This window comes from Musca domestica, unplaced genomic scaffold, assembly GCF_030504385.1.
Source record: "Musca domestica strain aabys unplaced genomic scaffold, Musca_domestica.polishedcontigs.V.1.1 5, whole genome shotgun sequence".
Lineage (NCBI taxonomy): Eukaryota > Metazoa > Arthropoda > Insecta > Diptera > Muscidae > Musca > Musca domestica.
Window position 1 is genome coordinate 25,764,241 of NW_026712346.1, and position 17,654 is coordinate 25,781,894.

General features: G+C 34.1%; 1 protein-coding gene across 3 annotated transcripts in view; it reads right to left on the reverse strand.

Moving 5' to 3' along the window:
* Positions 1–17,654, reverse strand: part of LOC101897455 (unconventional myosin-Ia) — a 51,176-nt gene that overhangs the window by 13,128 nt on the left and 20,394 nt on the right. For 2 of the 3 annotated variants that reach the window (XM_020035758.2, XM_020035759.2), the window contains exons 3-7: positions 10,418–11,070; positions 10,207–10,324; positions 7,626–8,266; positions 4,341–5,048; positions 3,948–4,045 (exon numbers count right to left, since the gene is read on the reverse strand). In XM_020035758.2, coding sequence (XP_019891317.1) covers positions 3,948–4,045; positions 4,341–5,048; positions 7,626–8,266; positions 10,207–10,324; positions 10,418–11,070 — 2,218 coding nt within the window. The remainder of the gene's footprint in view (positions 1–3,947; positions 4,046–4,340; positions 5,049–7,625; positions 8,267–10,206; positions 10,325–10,417; positions 11,071–17,654) is intronic. The other variant, XM_059128146.1, reaches the window with a different exon arrangement.

The following is a 17,654-nucleotide window of genomic DNA, read 5'->3' on the forward strand; positions in this document are numbered from 1 at the left end:
TGTCATAGAACATTTCCCAGACATTACCCTTAGCGTTTTGATCAGGGACATTTGCCCAATATTTACGCACTCCGTCGTACTGTTAGTTATTGTGGTCCATTTACAGCTGAATATTATCCAGTCGTCATCCAAAATACTAGACTTCTTCCCTGTCCTTAATTCTCTTCTCATGCAAAATTCCGTGTCGATTGGTTTCAGTTGTGTGAGAAGGAAATTTTTTCTGTATTTGGTTCATTTGGACCCCCAAATATTTTGCGATCTTCTCCGAATGCAAGAGACCCCCTGTATATCCAAATTTAGACTCATCTATATGATTTGCTTGTCTACTATATTTGGCTATATTCGTCAACGAAATCAGCTTAAAAAAGAAGTTCGCCTTTTGTGTATTTTGAATTTCGCCTGTAAGTTATTTTCAACGTTTCGGTAGAATGAAGATGTTGGTATTTTTTCACACAAAAGTAGCGGTCCATCCTACTCGCTCTTCAAAACTCTAACTTCATGCGAGATTTCGTGTCCTTTGGTTTCTATTTGTGACCTTTATAACGACTGTAAAATAGAACATTTTTGCAATCTGTATATAATACCCCCAACCTGTGTTTTAAGGTGATTATATATATTTAACTTTATATTATCCGATATATTTACTATCGGCATCTACGTAACGTTCAGAATTGACCTTGTCGTCTATCGGTGATTTCGCCGGGATTAAAAAATTGTCGCGATTTAATGGAAAATTTGACTTTTATTTAACCGAAATGTTATGGTCTATTTCACCCACTAAGTATTACCCGATGGTCATCCAAATTGGAAGGCTTCTGCCCAGCCTTAAGCTCTAGCCACACGCTAACTTCCGCGTCACACAGTGGGGTGAGATGCCCAAAACGGAGATTAATTCAGGGAAGCATTCTATCGCTCTGAAATTTTGCTCAGACATTCATATTACCTCTAATATGTTTTGCATTAAAATGGGAAATAACGGTCCACGTTTCTGTGAGGCCCCCATATAGCTTTACTTCCTGATTTTTTGGTATTTTGAAGGTTTCGGCCAAAATTTAAAACCCAATCATGAGTATCTTGACTTTTGAGTTCGGAGCGGACAAAATCATTCCCTGCTAAATTTTGTGAAGATAAATCCATTATTAGTATTGACCATATATAACGGCGCTTCCAAATTTTAGATATTGACCGTATATAACGGCACTTCCAAATTTTAGGTATTTTTGAAATTTCTCCCTGCAAAACATAAAATGGCATTTCCTAATATTAGGGTTTCAGACAGAGTTTTTTTACAAACTTATTATTTGGTATTTTGTTTCCCAATGGATGGAAGGAAATGGATAAAAAACCAAAATTTGAGTAAAGCCAGAAAATTAATTTATCCTTTGTAAAACCTTCTAAAATCTGAAGACGACATATTTTTATGAGAAATTATAAAAAATATGTATAAAAAATTGGCTGGCAATTAAGCATTCCGATCTGAAATAGAAAAATCATCCTCCCCTAAATCTCTCTCATTGTCTTAAATTGGATCATCAGTCAAAATTGAGGGTGGGGCAAGTAACCTCACAACTGACATTTTAAAAAGACTGGAATATTTTTATATATAGTTTAGAATTCCAGTGATTAACAGGATAAAAATGCAAGAGAAACTTATTTAAAAAAGAGCAAAAAAATAAAAATAAAAAATAAAAAAAAAATAAAAAAAAACAAATGAAACAGAGATCTAGATCAAAGTACATTCACCGCAGAATCAGTTGACTATTTTCACCTTTTTTTTAATTAATCAAAAACGGCACGAGTTTTTTGTTGATTATGAAAGATGACTTTCCATACTAAAATAAATTAAAATTTTAAGACCTTCTCGATATTATTTTTTTAAAACTCCATATACTTTTCAGATATGGCGAAAATATGGTAATATTTTGAATTGATTTTTAAAATATTTTAACATCATTATTTTTAAAACTTTTTTACTCAAAAACCTGTATTCGATGTTTCAATTTTAAAATCATCAATTTTTGATGAGAAAAAAAAACTAAATTATTGCACTTCAAAAATCCAAGGAAATTGTTCCTTCTTCTTGCGAGAAAAGAAAATATTTCTTAACTTTGCCACTGTGTAATTAGAAACCTAAACAAGGTATGACTTTAAAATTTTCGGTACTGATGTAGAATTTTGTGTTCTATAATAGTTTAAAAACATTTATTCTAAAAGACCAATTTTATTTTTTAATTAATCTCCGTGTTTTGTGATTTCACCCCTCTGTGCGTCGATTGGTCTCTAATTGCGAACTGTAGAGCAACTGCAAAATCGGGAAAATTTCTGACCATAACCCCACTTTTATGAAAAATTCCAGGAGGATCGGGTCATAATTGCGACCTGTACCGTGATTACAAATGAACATGGACAGACGGACATACATAGCTAGATCGACTTTTGGCCCAATCAAACTTATAATACCCCCAACACATAGTGTTGTAGGGTATAACTGGTAGGGTATATTCTGAAGAATTGACAAATGGGAAAAATTGTTAAAAATATGCACTTGTTGGGTACTAAAAAAACTCACCAGTACAAAATATGGTATTACTGTTTTTAGGAGAGCGGATAAAGTCTGAATTTTAAAATTTAGAAAGAACATCTGTACCATCGCCAAGCTGTAGAGGGTATCATGTCTTTGTGCATTTGCTTGTAACAGAAGCAAACGAAATAGACCAATGGTTCCTTTTGATAATCTTCATAGAATCACATTCTGAGTCGATTTACGCACGTCTGTCCGTTTGTAAAGTACAGGACACATTTACTGTCCAATTGAGATGAAATTTCGACTAATTTTTTGTTTGGCCCAAGGACGAATTCTATTGAAATTGGTGAGAACCGGTCCAAATTAAGATATAGCTTCCATATATATCCTCGTCCGATTTAATTTTTTTTGCGCCATATGTGCAATATTCATCCAATAAGATGTATATCAGCACATCCACGATTTCAGCCCAGGATCAGATACTCTAAATGTGCACTGCACAACAATGGTGTTTGGCACCATTCCAGAAATACCTCTTTCAAATTATATCAAGATCGGATCAGATTTGGATATAGCTATCATATATATCTATATCCGATTTCATCTAACTTGCCAAATGGCTAATATGAGCCCAAATGGAGTGGATTTTTCAGGTACGACCGAACTTAGCCTAGAAACAAGTACTTCATATGTGGTGAAAATCGGTTGATATATAGCTATAGTTCAATATATGTGTCTCATCCGACTTCCTGATTAAGGCCCTCACATTCGCAATATGTGCTCCAATATAATGATGTTTGGCGCCAGATATCCGATTTTGCTCAGAAATATCTCAGCCTTTAGATATAGCTTCCATTTAGTCAAAACTTTATATGTACATGGTAATATTATTATCAAACTTACATCAATTTAAATAATCACTCCGCACCTACCGGTGCCACCCCCCAAATTTCAAAAAGTTTCTGAAAAGAATCATATCTCTCGTTGATAGTGACGAGAGTATCCGATTTGATCGAATAACACTTAAGATATGTTCAATATTCTACCAAAAGGTATATTTTCACAAATCATCGTCTGGACCAATTTCTAGGCATACAAATATGTTGGTAAAAACTTGATCGGTTGCAATTATTTTTAAATATTTTCAAGAATTTAATGCCCAAGCATTGTTATGATAAATGTATATTTCGCATACATCTGAGGTATATTTTAAGTTTGGATTCCCTAAGAAAATTATTTGCCTTCCTTGACAAAAATCGAATATTTTTAACGAATATTTCTACCCGTAGACAAATTTGGGGGCTGTTTAAATCTCTTTTATATCAATGTGGGCTGCCTGATAAATATCACACAAAACCAAACCAATTGAAGCTTCCATAACAACCACAGTTAAATTATCTACACGTGGTATAACACAACTCACCTCACTGTTAAACCACGAAAAAGGGCGGCTGGTGGAACACCCAGTAAACTGGCAACAGCATTTAATTCAGTTTCACCCTTGACATCAACCTCCAAACTCTGTAAATAAGAATAGAAGATTTAGCCGGTATTTGAACCATTAATGTTATTTTACAGTATGTTGAATAGCGTTTGACTACAATTTTATGTTAAAATGGCGAAAATATATAATTTTTCTGAAAACAAAAGAACTATTCGACTTTATATACTTAATTGTGTAAAGCATATCCAAATCGAAGCAAGTTCCATATATTTAAAGACGCGAAAAGAATTACTTCGTTTCGTTTTTTATTTAAATATTTCATGTTTAAACATATTTCTTGTTGAAAAAAATTACAAAAGTTACCTAACTTACCTGACCATCAATGAATTGTACATTTCCCAATAGTAATACTGCGGCTAGAACACGAACCACATCCAAAAATGGTATACCCAGAATACCCAAGCACGTCTTCCATGCCTGAAAACGTACCGCATCCTCCTGTTCGTTTTGTACAATATCTCCGTTTTGCAAATAACGCAGATTCATCGGTGAATATCCTTCCAGATTGAGTTTGACTCTTTCCTCGCGACTTAGCCCGGCCAGCATTTGATAGAAGATGTGATAGTTTTTCTCTTTTGGTAATGGCCTTATGACACGCGTCTGATCCAAAAAGTAACAATGAATTTTTGTTCGATATAAAGCACCATCGGTTACTTGTACTTCGATAAACTGACCGATACGGCTAGATTCAGAATTGGTTGTGGTTTTAGCCGAACCTAAGGAACGTAATACTGTAAATGCGGCTGCCAAATGTTTAAAGGCATCCGTTTCTGGGCCACCGCCAGCTACGGCAAAAAGTTGACGGAGAAGCAGCATTGAACAATGTGTTTTACCAGCTCCCGAGGTACCAGACAAAATGATGGCTTGAGGATAACCTGTTTCGGCCTGTTGACGTACCGCCTCTTGGACAATTTTACGCAGCTGTGGTGCCAACGGGAATGATCGTGTGGATGTTAGTGTCAATGGGTTACCGACATGAAGATATGGATTGATGGATAACAGAATAGGTCCAACATTTGTCTAAAAGTGAAAAGAAGGAATAAAATTAGTGAGTTGTTCTGTACGTAAATGGACTAACTTATTTTTTTATACCCCACACCACAAAGTGGTCAGGACATTATGTCTAGGAACTAGACCCATAGTTCCTTTTGATGATCTGCAGAGAATAACATTCTGAGTCGATTTAGGCATGTCCGTCCGTCTGTCCATGTATTTTTGAAAACATTATATTGCATTTATTGCCCGATCCAGATGAAGTTTTGCACAAAACTTTTGTTTGGCCCAAGAACGATCCGTATTGAAATTGGAGATAATAGGTCAAAATTTAGATATAGCTCCCATATATATCTTCGTCTGATTTGCTTTTGCACGAAACATGTAACATAAGACGACATGAGATGGAATTTGGCACTTACGACCGAATTGAGTCTACAAGCTAGTATGTCAAATTTGGTGAATATCGGTTCAGATATAGCTATAGCTCCCACATATATATTGTTCATCCGATTTGTTATATTTATTTGTTCCCCCAGCCGGAATATGCACTCCGCAACAACCATATTCAGGGAAATAAATCAAATACAGCTCAGAAATATTTTCGCCAAATTTTATCGAGATCGGTTCAGATTTGGATATAGCTCCCACATATATCTTTATCCGATTTCAAGTTTACTGTGCACCAAATGGGCAAATTTGATTTGTGCATAATTTCATCTGGATAGGGCAATAAATGCGCACTGTACTTTGTTTACAAAAATACATGGACAGACGGACGGGCATAATTAAATCAACTCAGAATGTGATTCTATGCAGATCATCAAAAGGAACCATGGGTCTATCTCGTTTCCTTTTGCCTGTTACAAACAAACGCACCAAGACATAATACCCTGACCACCTTGTGGTGTAGGGTATAAAAATACAAATTCTTCGGCATATTTAATGTTGTTAACATTTAAAAAATACCGAATATAGCCTTATATATTAGGGCCTGTACGACGTGCAATTACATAGGCATTGTTTGTTACAAGTCATTACCATATTCAAATTCGAAACTAGAAATAAACGGTGAATAATATAGCCAAAATCATCAAAATACCGTACATAGGGAGTTACCTTTATATAGGAGCTATACGAAGACCTGTACCTGTATAGACAATTTTCTGTCACAGGCTGTAGCTTCCATTACGAACTTCAAATACGATATCTCAAACAATTTCGGTGAGTATTGTACGTAAAATCGTTAAAATACCGAATATAAAGAGGTACTGATATATGGGGCCTATACGAAGACCTGGACAAGCATAGGCAATTTTCTGTCACAGACTGTAGTTCCCATTACAAATTCTAAATACGTAATTTGAAACTAGTACGTTGAATAATGAAGCTAAAATCATCAAAATACCGAATATTGGGAGGTACAGTTATATGGGGGCTATATGAAAACGTGGACCTACATGGCCCATTTACGGACTTAACCTGCCTACTGGCAAAATAAACACGTGTGCAAAATTTTAGCCTTCTATCTCAATTCGTTCGAAAGATAGCGTGATTACAACAGACACACAGACAGACAGACAGACGGACATTGCTATATCGTCTTAGAATTTTACGCTGATCAAGATCATTATTTCGATGAGTTACAAACGGAAAGATAAAATGAATATACCCTCCATAGTATGGTGGAGGGTATGAAAATAAGGAAATAAAACATATTTTATACATTTAAGAATACTTTTAAATCTCTTTCAGTATGCTATTCTCAATTTTTGATCAATTTTCCTATATCTGCTCTAATTTTCGAAATATCCATGTAAAGTCACTATTTTTAAGTTGTTATATAAAAAGATTAATAATATGAACAATTAAAATAATTATTATAGACAATTATTAATAACAAGTAAAAAAGTATCAACCGGAGTCTTACATCACAGACAATCGGATTCTTATTTTATTATTCAAAATTTTGATCCTTTGTGGGGAAGCACTTGATGGACATATATTATCCATTTTTGCACCTCACCAAGAACTAAGGCAAATATTAGGATTTGCAAAGTCGGAGTAAAATCGGATTATTGCTTCCCTTTCTGTGCAAAAAAAAAAAATTTTTTTAAATTTCTTCACACCAGGCCTTGGGTTAATTAATATATTGTGATGTATGTAATTTGAAGACAATCAGACTCTTACATCACATTTTATAAGTATTATAATTATTCATCGCACCTGACCTAGCACTAATGCAAATATAAGGAATTGCAAAGTTGGAGCAAAATCGGATTATCTTTTCTCTTCCTATGCAGTAAATTATTTTGTTTGAAAATGATGACAATGATGTACCAGAAGGAGTGGACCGACATTTCCAATCTCCGAACTCGATCTAAGTTTGACAATAATGTTACGGTGTACTAAGTTTGAATCAAATCGGATACTATCTTCAAAAGTTATCGTGCTAAATCCGTTATTTCGATGAGGCACGTTTTGGCCCTATCAAATGATATATACCCTCTCTCATATACAATCATTGAGGATTCAAGGACATATATAGTTAAGCATCTCACGATAAAAAAAATTCGTTCAGGTACATTTGTTTGGAATACTTACAAAGTAACAATTGTCATGAAAGCGAGATTGCAAAGTTCGCATTACCGCATCCTCTGTTAGTGGTCCCGAAAGGTGAATTAAATCATCCAATTCATGCGGCTGCTTCGTCTGACCTCCTGATGTCGGAAAGTTATCAATCGGCCCCTGAATTATTCCGCCAAACATACCACCGCTGGAATGTATGGAGGTGGGATGCAATTGATTGGCATATTGGTTGGCGCGATGATTGATATTTTGAATAGTATTGATGGTGGGTCGGGCATGATTATTCGTGAATGATATTGGAAGTGTATTGATACCATTGCATGGACTCAAGTGTTTTTGTATCGGTATAAATGGCAATTGTTGCTGTTGATGATTCTGCAACTGTTGGTGATGTGATGAATGCAGCTGATGCGGTATTGCCTGTTGCTGAAAGTGTTGTTGATTGTTGCCGTTGGTGTGATGCGACGATGGTTGGTGATGATGCAGGTGTGATTGTTGTAAATTATGTTGACTCTGATGCTGCAAGTGAGAAGCATGAGAGCTAGATGATCGCATTGGTAGCGTGTTTGAATTGTAATTTAGAGATGTTGTATTGAGTGGCGTGGATAAAACTGGCATTACAATGGAATCCATAAAATTTTGGGCTGATGAAGGACCTAAAGACAAAAAGGATTTAAAATGTATTATACTCTTTAAAGGTATTTATGAAGTTAATATATAAAAAAAATATGTATATTTTTTTATAAATATAAAAATATCAAGAACATTTTAATATACAATATAAAAATATGTAAATAAACAAAAAATGAATTAAATGTAATACGCCATTATAAATTATGGTACAGGTGTTTTTGAGTAGCACAATTTTTTTAAATAAATTCGGTTTTAAAATACACTTTCATATTGTAAAGTTCATGTATGTGGTATACAAATTTGAAACAATTTCGACCACATATAGATCTGAGCTATTGATGAGAAACTACGTTAGAAAATTTTCCGACATATATGTTAAACCAATGTCTGTGGAACATTATTCGAGTTGTGAGTACACAAAGATCGCCGTTACAGTTCATCCCGCAGTTTCCAAGTTTTGCTTAAAAAAACAAACGATCTGCTAAGTTTGGGCCCATCGCTCTGTAAGAAATTTATGCGGTAATGTCCATTTTAACCATTGATCTATATCTAATACAAATCTTAAAAAATTTTAATTTTAAATTTTAACCCGAATATTATGTTCGCATCCAATGAGATATACGATTTTTTTAACAAGAAAACTTTGAATACCCTCCATCAATTGGAACTAATTTGGAAATTAAAAAAAAAAAATAAAATTCGCTAAAAATTCTGTTAGAATCTTAAAAATACCGAATATAGCCGTTATATTGGGGTCTCCACGATGGCGTGGACCTGTATAGGAAACTTTTTTCAAAAGCCATTACAATATTCAAATACGAAACTTGCAAAACAAATCCGGTTAATAATGTAGCTAAAATCATCAAAATAACGAAAATCGGGAGGTACCGTTATATGATGGCTATATGAAGACGTGGGCCTGCATACGCAATTTTTTTTATAGGCTGTAGTACCCATTACGAACTATAAATATGAAATTTGAAACAACTCCGGTGAATAATATCCCCAAAATCGTCAAAATATCGTATATCGGGGGGTACCGTTGCATGTGGGCTATACGATATCGTGGACCTATATAGACATTTATCTTCCAGAAGGTAAAGTACTTAGAGAGAACTTTTAGTATAGATTTTAAGAAAATGTCATTGAAAAATGTAGCTTAAATCATCAAAACACCGATTATAGGGAGGTACCGTTATATGGGGATATACGATATCGTCGACCTATATTGACAATACTTTTCTAGGGGGTAAAGTACTCACAAAGAACTCCTTTTGCGGATTTTCAGACAAGATATCGTGCATAAAGCCCATATTCGGACTTGACCTGCCTGCAGACAAAATACTGATATGTGCAACACTTTAGCTTCCTATCTTTATCCGTTTTGACTCTAGCGTGATTACAACAGACGGACGGACAGACAGGGCTAAATCGTCTTAGAATTTAACGCCGAGCAAGAATATATATATTTTGATATGTCTAAAATCATTATTTCGATGAGATACAAACGGAATGACGAACTTAATGTACCTTCCATACTATGTATGGTAGGGGTATACAAAAATACGGGTGCGTGGGAGGACAAAAAATGTGGGGCCAAATCAGCCAGCCAGACAGGCGGGTGGACACTGCCACATTGAACCAAAATGTCCTTAAACATAACTCGTCCAAAGAGACATAGGGTCTATAATCATGAGTTCGATAAGGCCCATTTTGGCCCATTACATGATATATGTATACTATCTTGTTGTGATATTAGAAACATATGTCCGAAAATGCACAATTTCCGCTGTGGATAACCTCTGCGTTGTAAGGCATTAATCCATTTGCGTAAGTAAATATGATCCTAAACGAAATGAAAATGAACTGCTTAGTGTTTAATGTTCGGAAGCTCTTGATGGAACTTCCTATGGCCAACTGCCGACTCTATAATTGAATTCTGCAACAAATACAACATGTTTACCTTTTTCATTGATCTGATGTGGCAATGGATGTGGAATGGATGTATTTCGTGATGAAACAATACCCGATCCACCAGATGTTGAATTATGTGGCAATGTATGACTGAATGTATGCAAGTTCTACGAATAATAAAAAATAAACAAAATTACCGATTAGTCACGAATTTAAAGAAAGCTAATGAAATGTTATATTGATATGGCAACTCTACTTACTTTAGTGGTGTTCGTGTTGCTGTTGTTGTTGTTGCAGTTAATAATGGTTGTTGATGGCGTTGCCGTTGATGATGGACTTGCGGAGTGATGATTGCTGTTAAGATGCTGTAGTTGTGGTGGTGGTTGTGATGATGGTTGTTGCTGATGGTGATGGGCGGTATTAGTTGGTGGTGTTGTTGTTAGATTAGCATTATTATTACTACAATTATTGGTGGTGGTGTTGTTGTTGTTATGATTATTACTATTAGTGATGCTATTATTTATTGTTGCAAATATTGAACCATGTTGTGATTGATGCAATTGTGGCGGTTGTTGCTGTTGTTGTACTACGTTGTTGCCATTGGAATTGGTGAAATTGTTAAAACTAGTGCTGTTGTTATTATTAGGGCTATTGTTGTTGTTGCTGATGTTGGTACTATTCAGATTTGGACTTGAAGCGCTCAATTCCAAGGCCGTCGTTAAGGGACCCAACTGTTGCGGTTGTTGTTGCAGTGTGAGATTGTTATTATTGTTGCCGTTTTGTACATTACTGCCATTGGCAATTGTACCCGGGCCTTGGCCCACATGCAAACGATTACGCAGTGTGACTAATTCCGTACTGAGACTTTTAAGGCGTTGCTGTAGATGCACCGCCTCATTGGAAGATGAGGCGTCTGTAAGATAAACAAAATCACAAAATATAATTTACAATGCATGTTAATGATGCGGTCTGATCTATTAAATTGAAAACATAAAAGGTATTTTATTCAAAAATGTTATTTAAAAAAAAAGTTCCTGAAAGAATGCTCACAATATATTTAGATTGCAATCGCAAGCTAGAATTCGATTTCAGGTTTCCATCAATAGAATCATTTTAGCAGAATGACTAAACTAAAACAGAAGTGAATATAAAATTATATTCCTAGTCTCATATATTTTTTTAATTGGAGAGTTGGATTTGCAAAGGAAATATTCTTAAAAGGTACGGCCATTTATGTACACATTTATGTTCTCCCAACCGTATTACTCCCTATATATATTGTTTTAAATAGGCCTGATTATAATGTATTGGGACGTGTGCCTACGTTTGTCCGACCCTGTTCTAAAGTATGAACCACTAAGATATCCTTTAAACTAAGAAGCTAAAGTGCTACATTTTCAAGATGACTAAACGTGGAAGGAACTACCACAATTTAGACCGATAATTTTTAATGCAACCAAATAAAGAAGAACTTAAATTCGACAACCTTTTAATAACCTCCTGCATTAGGAATGTACAAGTTTCTAAAGTATGTCTTTACAGAACTCGATCTGTATACACATCGTTCATTTACTCAAAGAGGTCATATCTCAAAAAATACAGGTCTTACCTCAAAAAATTCAGTTTTGAGAAAATATAATTTTGATTCATCGACTGAAATACGACTTCCTGAATTAAAAAGGCATTACACATAAAGTAATATAAATACATGTACAAAAGTTTGCAATGTGGTCATCAGTTATTAGTGTTACATTTCTGTGTAAGATGTCAGACTCCAAATAAAAGAGTAAAGAATGTCTTAAAGTCGGGCGGGCCGACTTTATGATACCCTACAGTACTTTGCATATTTAGTAAAACTTCAAATAACAAATAAAAGTTTTTATGGGGAATTTATGAGAATTAAATCATACCAACTATGATTATAATTATAATTTAAAGTCAAAAGGAAGTAATATATGAGAGGAATATCCTCCTCTAAATCAACTTCTACTAAATTAGCCGAGGCATTTATGCATTTTCAATTCGGGCTTGTATTAACCATTTGGTGGACAAATAACTCGAAATCGGATAGACATATATCCAAATCTATATACAAATCTGAACCGATCTCGATAAATTTAGCAAAGGTATCTCTGAGCTGTATCTTCTATATCTATAAAAGAGGAAAATGTTTGTATGTTTGTTTGTTTGTTTGTTTGTTTGTTTGTTTGTAATTTATGGACTCGAAAACCGCTGAATAGATTTTCCTGAAAATTTCCATATATACTGCAACATCGCCTGAAAGTAACATAGGCTATATACATTTTTGAATTTCCACTTGGAACTGGAGATATAGCATCGGAATCGGAGGTACCTCCCAAAAATTTAGATTTTATATGCACATATCTATTGATTGGTTGAAGATACAGTCTCCAAATTTGGAATACGTAACGGAATTTGGAACAAAAATAAGTTTGCCAAATTATATTGTAATCGGTTCAGATTTGGATATAGCTCCCATATATATTTTCGACCGATTTCGTTCATTTGATGCCTCAAACACAATATGAATGTTCGATTCCAATGACATTTGGAATGTGTGACGGGATTTAATCCGAAAATAAATTTGTCAAATTATATTGAAATCGGTTCAGATTTGGATATAGCTCCCATATATATTTTCGGCCGATTTCAAGCATTTGATGCACCAAACACGCTATGTATCCCCAATTTCAATGAAATTTGAAACGTGTGATAGATTTTATCTAAAAAATTGATTTCCCAAATTATATTGAAATCGGTTCAGATTTGGATATAGCTCCCATATACATTTTCGGCCGATTTCATGTATTTGGTGGACCAAACACGACATGTATTTCCAATTGTAATGAAATTTAAAATAAGTAACGGAATTGGGAGCCAAAATGAATTTGTCAAATTAAATTGAAATCGGTTCAGATTTGGATATAGCTCCCATATATATTTTCGACCGATTTCATGTTTTTGATGCACCAAACACGCTATGTATCTCTAATTTCAATGAAATTTGGAATGTGTAGCGGAAATTAAAACAAATATACATTTGTCAAATTATATTAAAATCGGTTCAGATTTGGATATAGCTCTCATATATATTTTCGACCGATTTCATGTATTTTATGCACCATACACGATATGTATGTTCGATTCCAAAGAAATTTGGAATATGTAACGGGATTTTGATTATGAGTGGCTAAATTTGGTACAAAAATAAATTTGACAAATTATATTCAAATACGCTCAGATGTGATTATAGCTCCCAAATATATACTCAGCCGATTTCACATATTTGATGCACCCAAAGCGAGAGGGACAAAATCTGGCACCAGCAAAAATTGCCAAATTATATTGAAATCAGTTGGGGTTTGGATATAGCTAACATATATATTTCGGCCGACTTCATACATGTTATACACCAAACACGATATATATGACCGATTCCAATGAAATTCAGAATGTGTGGCGGAATTTGGTTATAATAATAAATGTGATAAATTAATTGGAAATTAGTTAAGATTTGGATATAGCTCCCATATATATATTCTCGGCCGATTTCACATATTTGACGCACCAATTTCAATGAATTATGAAAGGTGTGGCGGAGTTTGGTGTAAAAGTAATTTTTTTAAAATTATATTTAAATCGGATCAGATTGGGATATGATTTTAATAAGAACCATTGACCCACAACGCCTTAGGCTAACACTAAAAAACAACACAACAATTTATTAGAAATACGCTTATTACGGCGAAGTATGTTGCTATCTCGAATTCACTAATTGCAATAGAAATGCCACTCAACTTCAAAAGATTGCAGTTTACTGCACGCTTGGTATTTGCTATGAAATAAATAAATCCAAAGGACAAACCCTTCGTGTATGCATGTCATGTTACTGCTTTTGTAATGATTTTGTTTATTAACGCATTAAATTAGTGCAATATTTTTTTTTAATTTTTAAATTTATTTTTCTTTATCCAACATATATTCGTAAATAAAATTTTGAATGCATATAAAATCAAAAGGGGTAGCGAAGCGCACCGGGTTCAGCTAGTATATATATATATATGTAACCAAAAATATTCAAATTTGTATGCTATCTTTTATACTTTTCTGCCAGAGACCAAATTTAATGATAAGTGTCAAAATCCGAAATTGTTTCTATATTCCGCCTCTAACCTTAACTCCATGCATGAAGATCGCAACATAATTTCGACCTGTAGCGTGATTACAAATTAACATGAACAAACGGTCTGACACACAATAGGCTTAAAATTTAATACCCTCTGCCATTTAAAAGGAAACACTTAAAAAAATGATGTAAAAAATGTGGTTTAAATGAAACTCGTTTTTCCCTTTTTAATGGATTCTACACTGAAAATAAGGCCTGAATTCGCTTTCTGTATGACGTTATTAAATTGGCCTTGGGTAATATAACATAGAACCTTTCAACAAAAGCAACAAAACCGTTATAGATTATTAATGTTGACAATTTTATCGTGAATTTTTATTCAATTTGGAGTAGCTTAAATTTGATATTAAATGGACGACTAAGTCCTAATTAAAATTTTAAAATAATATATAGGTCAGAATAGGAATAAATAAAGGAAACTCCAAGAGACACCATAATGCAATATATAATTTTGTATAGGTATTAGAAGAAATATAAACTTAAATAAATGTCTTCCACTGTACCTGCCTTGTGACTTGTTGATGTTTGAATGAAAATTTTTATTACAGACCAACACTGTCGAATGGCTAGTTGTAGTCGCTGTTATTGAGTATTTCTATATGTTTATGTGTTTCTGCCATTCGAACTAACATAGTAAAAAAGAAAGAATAATTGAGTGCCAATAAAACCGGTTATTGCTGTGGGACAATCTTTTTTCATTAATTCGATTTAATAGCCATTTTCGGCTGTTTTATATCTTTATTTTAAAAATACTATTGTGTTGTCTTTTCTTTGAGAAGAACGTATATCGCATAATCTCGATTGATTTAGACCTTTCATTCGAAAGTTTTTATTTCCGAGCTTTATAAGATATCTAGTACCAAATATCATTGTTGTCGAATGCATATTACTCTTGTGAGGGTCTTTATACCCCAAATCAGATGAAACATATGTATGTGAGCTATAGCTATGTCTGACGATTTTCTCCAAATTTGATTTACTTGCTTATAGATGACATATTACCCCTACAACTAGGTGGAGTAGAGCATAGCATACAGGTAAATCTATGAGTTTGTTTTTATTATTTTAATACCTTTACAAATCTAAGAAAAGTCCGAGTGAAGATCAAAAGTAACTTATGTAGAAAAAAAAAATAATTAATTGGCGTATTTAGAGAATTAACTCTTTTGACGACCTTCTTAGAATCACTTTGTGAGCCGATTTATACATGCCGTTTGTTTGTCCGTCGTTCCGACTGTCTAATCGTAAAAGTTAAAAAGTATCTGTCAGTTTATCCGACAGATGTATACCCTCAGCCAATGTTCGATTATTTAAATATATTTTGAGTTCTGTTATGAGTATTTAAATTGTCGACCCTTTATGGAGTATGTTCTGAGGACATGGGCCAATACTGTCCATTTCGTATCGGACCTAAAATTTTACATATCTTGAGTTGATTAAAATATTCTGATGTGCCAAGTCTATATGGAATCAGATGTTAATTTCGCGTTTTATGAGCTTAATGGATATTCTAAATTTTGACCTTTTGTGGGGGAGGTACCAGAAGGGGTGAACGGATTTATTCCATCTTAACACCAGATCTTAGATTTATAAAAATATTGGGATGTGTGAAAGACAAACGGATCATTGCATCAAATTTTATGAGAGTCACAATTTTTTTTATATGTTGACCCTTTTGTGGGCCTGGTACCTGATGGAGTATACCGATATTGTCCATTTTCGCATCTGACCTAGCACTGACGGAAATATTAGGATTTGCAAAGTTGAAGCAAAATCGGATTATCGTTTCTATTTCTGCGCAGAAAATATATTTTTTGAAAATTTCAACCTTTTGTGGGGGAGGTACAGGAAGGAGTGGACCGATATATTTCATCTAAACACTAGACCTTGGGTTAATAAAAATATTGGAATGTGTGAAATTTGAAGACAATTGGACTCTTATATCAAATTTTATAAGAGTTGTAATTATTTAAAATATTGACCGATTGTGGGGGAGGTACTTGATGGAGTGGACCGATGTTGTCCATCTTCGCACCTGGCCTAGTAAAATCGCATTATCGTTTCTCTTTCTATGCAGAAAAATTTCGACCACCTTGTGGTGCAGGGTATAAAAAACCAAACGCGTTGAAAAGCTTTGTCGCTTATCTGTACCTACAAAGCATATGATAAAGTTGTCGATTTTGTACACCGGCCCCTTACTTGTAATATTTTACTCTTCTTTGATTTTATACACGATCGCCCCCTCAGCCACAACTCATATCAAAAGCAAAAACGGTTTTTTGTATACCATAGACTAATGAAAATATAGACGAAGAAATGCTCTCCCCGTTTATCTGCGAAAAAAATTAGGATCAGCAGATGTCGTCTATATCGTTTCAGGGGTTTGAGTGAGAATATTGAAGTCACTCAATTCTAAAATGCTAAAAATATCATAAACTATAGGATATTTTCCACTTGAAAATTGTTCCATAATAAAAGAAATGCTAAAGTACATGATGACATCGAAAATTCCGAAATAATAAGGTAAAGTGCTTAAAAAACGATGAAAAGTTCTTTCGAAGTCGAGTAGGTCAACCGCATGTTGACCGTGGACAAACATGATGAGAGCCACCTGGATAAAAATGCGAACTATCTTTTCGTTGTCTATATTTTCGTTAGTCTATGTGTACACACGCAAACAAAATATTTTTCACAGGAGTGATTCAGTAGCGCTCTACCGTTCGAGCAATCTCGCTCACGAGCAATTTTCACTCCCATATGGAAACGAGCAAATCTGTGCTCAGCTCTACAATAGTACTAGTGTCAAATTCGATGTGACGTTTTATGATGTAATTACATTTTTTATGCATACTCTTTTTAGTTCATTAATTAATATTAAACAAGTAAAAAAACTGTAAGTTCGGCCCGGCCGAACTTTGAATATACTCCACCATTTGTACAAATTTAACAATTTTCAAAAAAAAAAAAAAAAAAAATAAATAAATAAATCCGTTAAAAATTCTGTTAAAATCTTAAAAATACCGAATGTATCCGTATATTAGGGTCTATACGTCGACGTGGACCTGTATAGGCAACTTTTGTCACAAGCTATTACAATATTCAAATGCGAAACTTGAAAATGAAATAATGAAGCTAAAATCATCATTGAAATAATATAGCTAAAATCATCAAAATACCGAATATTGGGAGGTATCCTGGGGGTTATAAAACGTGGACTTGCACAGACAATTGAAACGATTCCGGTAAATAATGTCGCTAAAATCATCAAAATACCGGATATCGGGGGATAC